Here is a 3,536-nt window from a genome sequence, read left to right on the forward strand (position 1 = left end):
TAGGCAAATTGAGAACTGTGTTGATGAGAAAATTTGTTTTTGAAGGGAGCTACAATTAAACGTCATGAAATAACTGGAGACATAATTGTTGCCAGAGTGATCCATGGTGGCCTTGCTGATAGAAGTGGTAAGAAATCTCTCTTTTACATTTTCTTTTTTATGTATGTTGCATACTATGGCATTAGTACTTTTATCATCTCTATATTTTAAAATGAAGTGATACTTGTCCATAAGCTACCTAAATTAATATTGTGTTTGCTTTTGCATTTCTCTATGCCAAGTATGCTGTGTTATTGTAAACAAATGCCAAATCTTAGGAACATACCTTTAAGTGAATCACCATATGATGGGACTTTTAAAGCCAACAATCATCCAAATCCTATTTTTTGCATATATAAAAATTCACTTCACTTCAAATATTTCAAAACACCTTTACATAGAAAACAAATCAGACAGACTAAATGAAAAGCCTTCATTACATACAAATCCTCCAATTGGGGTTTTCCCTAAAAGGGATATATCCCCTTATCTACGCGTTTCGCAGATCTAGTCCACTTCTTAAGGAAACAAGGGGATCTATAATTTTTGTTTCCTGAAGAAGCGGACTAGATCCTGATTTGTTTTTTAAGTAAAGATGTTTTAAGGTATTTAATAAAGTGAATTTTGATGTATGCAAAAAAAAGATTTGGAAGATTGTTGGCATTAAAAGTCCCGTCATTTGGTGATTCACCTAAAGAATTGTTCCTACAATATGTAACTGGGATGTGGCCATGTTAATTTTTACAGGTTCTGTCAAGAGAATGCCAAATCTTGTCAAGCAATGCATTAATAACTATTTCTTATTTCCTAATCCCAGGTTTATTGTATGCTGGGGATAAACTGGTGGAAGTAAATGGTGTCCCTGTGGATGGGTTAGAACCAGAACAAGTAATTCAAATTTTGGTAAGGTTCCACATTTCATAGTTATACCATTTGAATGTTTTAATTATATTGGAACTAAAGCCATAACTTTTTTTACATACCATCAGGCACCAAGGCAAGGACTTTCCCTTGCTTATCTATTGAATACACATTTCTGCCATCATGGGGTAAATTATACAATCAACTCAATTAAGCTTATCAACACACAGTCAAGTTAGGGACAGAATTTCTTTTTTAGCTTTGTTTAAGATTTCTAGTATACAACATAATCAGCAGTATAAAACATAGCAATAATAACCAAAGAAAATAATTAAACAGAACAAAATGACAAATTTTACCAATATGTATGGCCATAAAAAAGATAAGGTCAGATAGTATAATATAGTACAATACCCACCAAACATAACCTAAAGGTAGACACCAGCATATTGCTGAGAATGTACCATATAAAATAATTTCAATTTCCAGAATACCTGGAAAATAAAGGCACTCCACCTAGTAAGATAAAAATCAAAACAGAAAAAAGATTTCAAAAAGTTGTGTTTCTACTAATTGGACATTTTAGCAATCATGAAGTATCAGTTTTTATGGACACGTTTTACTTTGATCTCAGGCTGCACTAGAAGAGAATCAACCAAGAATTATATTTATCAAATGTTAAAGCTGACCTGTCCAAAGCCTCAGTTTAAATCTTATAACCAACACTCTATCTATGCTGCCTAAGTTTGTAACTTTCTTTAAAATTACTTCAATTTTAAGGTTTTATTATAAGAATTTAAGAATGGAGATTCAGATTGTCACACATGCCTATTTCTAACAATTTCTCTTCTCTAAACATCTTTTAATATAGTTTTGTCAGTTGTTATAAATGATAGTATGTTTCATTTTCAGGTGCATTCTGAAGGGACAATTGTATTTAAAGTAATTCCTGTTGGTGACCGTACTGTGAGCAGTCACACAATGGTAAGAATGACCTTTGGTGTCTATGTTGTTTGGAGTAATAAATGTCCCTACCCCTTGTAAATGCTTAGCTGGAATTAAAAAAAAGTTCCCCTTTTTATCTGTTAGTGCTGCTGGTACCCAGCATGAGAAAATGAGGAGGGTGAATACTTTATGATGTAATGCCCTTGATTGTATATTAGGTGCTGGATGATTACAAAGAACAGAGGTGATAACCATATTAAATGAATTAGCCTGCTTACGTTTAAACAATATATTGTTCCCCTTTAATCTAAAAGTCTTTTTTACAGGACAGGTGGAGCTTTATCACTAAACACGTTCTTCCACATCTCCGCATCTAAACATCACTATGATTACTTATCTTTGTTCCAGATCCAAAGCCTCCATCCAGTGTTTAAAGCTTTGTCTCCTGGTCATTGCAATGATAGCTAACCTATTTTATAACTGCAGATCATAAATCTAAAGCTCTACAGAAATCAAAAAAAGTAAAATTATAAACACCAGAGGAGGGCTTGGATCTGAAACTACACACGTCCAATGGTTCTCATCCGATAATCAGCTCAGGGCCGATATCGGACAAGAATCTGGTGTGTGTATCGTCCAAACACACTGTCCTGGCAGATCCATGGACGATGAACGACCACAAAGTGATGGGGGAGAGCAGCAGGGTGCTGCACCATCGTTCTCCCCCCTCCGTTCTCTATAGAGCAGAATGGTGCTGTATGTACAGGACCCGTTCATGCATCGTGCAGTCGTTAGTGGTTGGAAAGGATCATGAAAGATCCTTTCCAACAACAATTATTGCACATGTGTACATAGCCTAAGATAAATAATGAGCTTGAGAGGCTGGAAGGTGAAGGGAGCAGTTTAGGTTAGGTGGGGTAGGTGGATGCATTTAGCAAATGTTGTTATATGTAATTTCAGATTCATTTGTATTTACTTTTTTTTAAATTTCAGCTATTTGTCCGAGCTATGGCAGATTACTGGCCTCAGCAGGATCCTGCTATTCCCTGTGCTGATGCTGGGTTACCCTTCAAAAGAGGGGAAATACTGCAAATAGTTGACCAAAGTGATTCCATGTGGTGGCAAGCAAGAAAAGCCTCGGATATCAGTAGGTGTGCAGGTCTCATCCCGTCTAACCACCTTCTGAAAAGGTAACTGTTCCCTGTTTGTTTACTGACAAACAAGCATTGGTCATGGCAATTAATTTGTCTTGAACGATTACTGCTGCAAGTTTGATTTAGGGTATTTAAAATATATTTTTTTATTCCAGGAAACAACGAGAATTTTGGTGGTCTCAACCATTCATGTCCCACTCTTGTCCTAAAGCTTCACAGTGTGAGTTTCTCCTTGGCTGTCCTTTTCCAACATACATAAATTATTCTTACAATGAGATGTACATTGTAATAAGGGAAGTACACGATGTCAGACTCCAGGGGAACCCACTTGTCTTTTATATGAAGACCATTTCAAAAATGTAAAACCCCGGGAAAAGTTTTCTACAATATGGGAACCTTGGAGAGTGTTTTCATTACCCAATATTCCCCCATTCTGGTAAGGTCTGGGAATAGATGTGGCTTAGAGGGAAAGTAATCCAGTCCACCATGATCACTGATTTTTGATCTAACCCCTTTGTATTCTGGAATTATACTGAA

The 3,536-nt window shown here is 35.9% G+C and overlaps 1 protein-coding gene across 1 annotated transcript in view; it reads left to right on the forward strand.

Moving 5' to 3' along the window:
• Nucleotides 1-33: 33 nt before the first annotated feature.
• Nucleotides 34-3,536, forward strand: part of LOC140321069 (MAGUK p55 subfamily member 4-like) — a gene marked incomplete at its 5' end in the record, with an annotated part of 9,786 nt that continues 6,283 nt past the window's right edge. The window contains 5 exons of the mRNA XM_072397954.1: nt 34-127; nt 857-942; nt 1,813-1,884; nt 2,839-3,035; nt 3,155-3,358. Coding sequence (XP_072254055.1) covers nt 34-127; nt 857-942; nt 1,813-1,884; nt 2,839-3,035; nt 3,155-3,358 — 653 coding nt within the window. The remainder of the gene's footprint in view (nt 128-856; nt 943-1,812; nt 1,885-2,838; nt 3,036-3,154; nt 3,359-3,536) is intronic.

This window comes from Pyxicephalus adspersus, unplaced genomic scaffold, assembly GCF_032062135.1.
Source record: "Pyxicephalus adspersus unplaced genomic scaffold, UCB_Pads_2.0 Sca559, whole genome shotgun sequence".
NCBI lineage: Eukaryota > Metazoa > Chordata > Amphibia > Anura > Pyxicephalidae > Pyxicephalus > Pyxicephalus adspersus.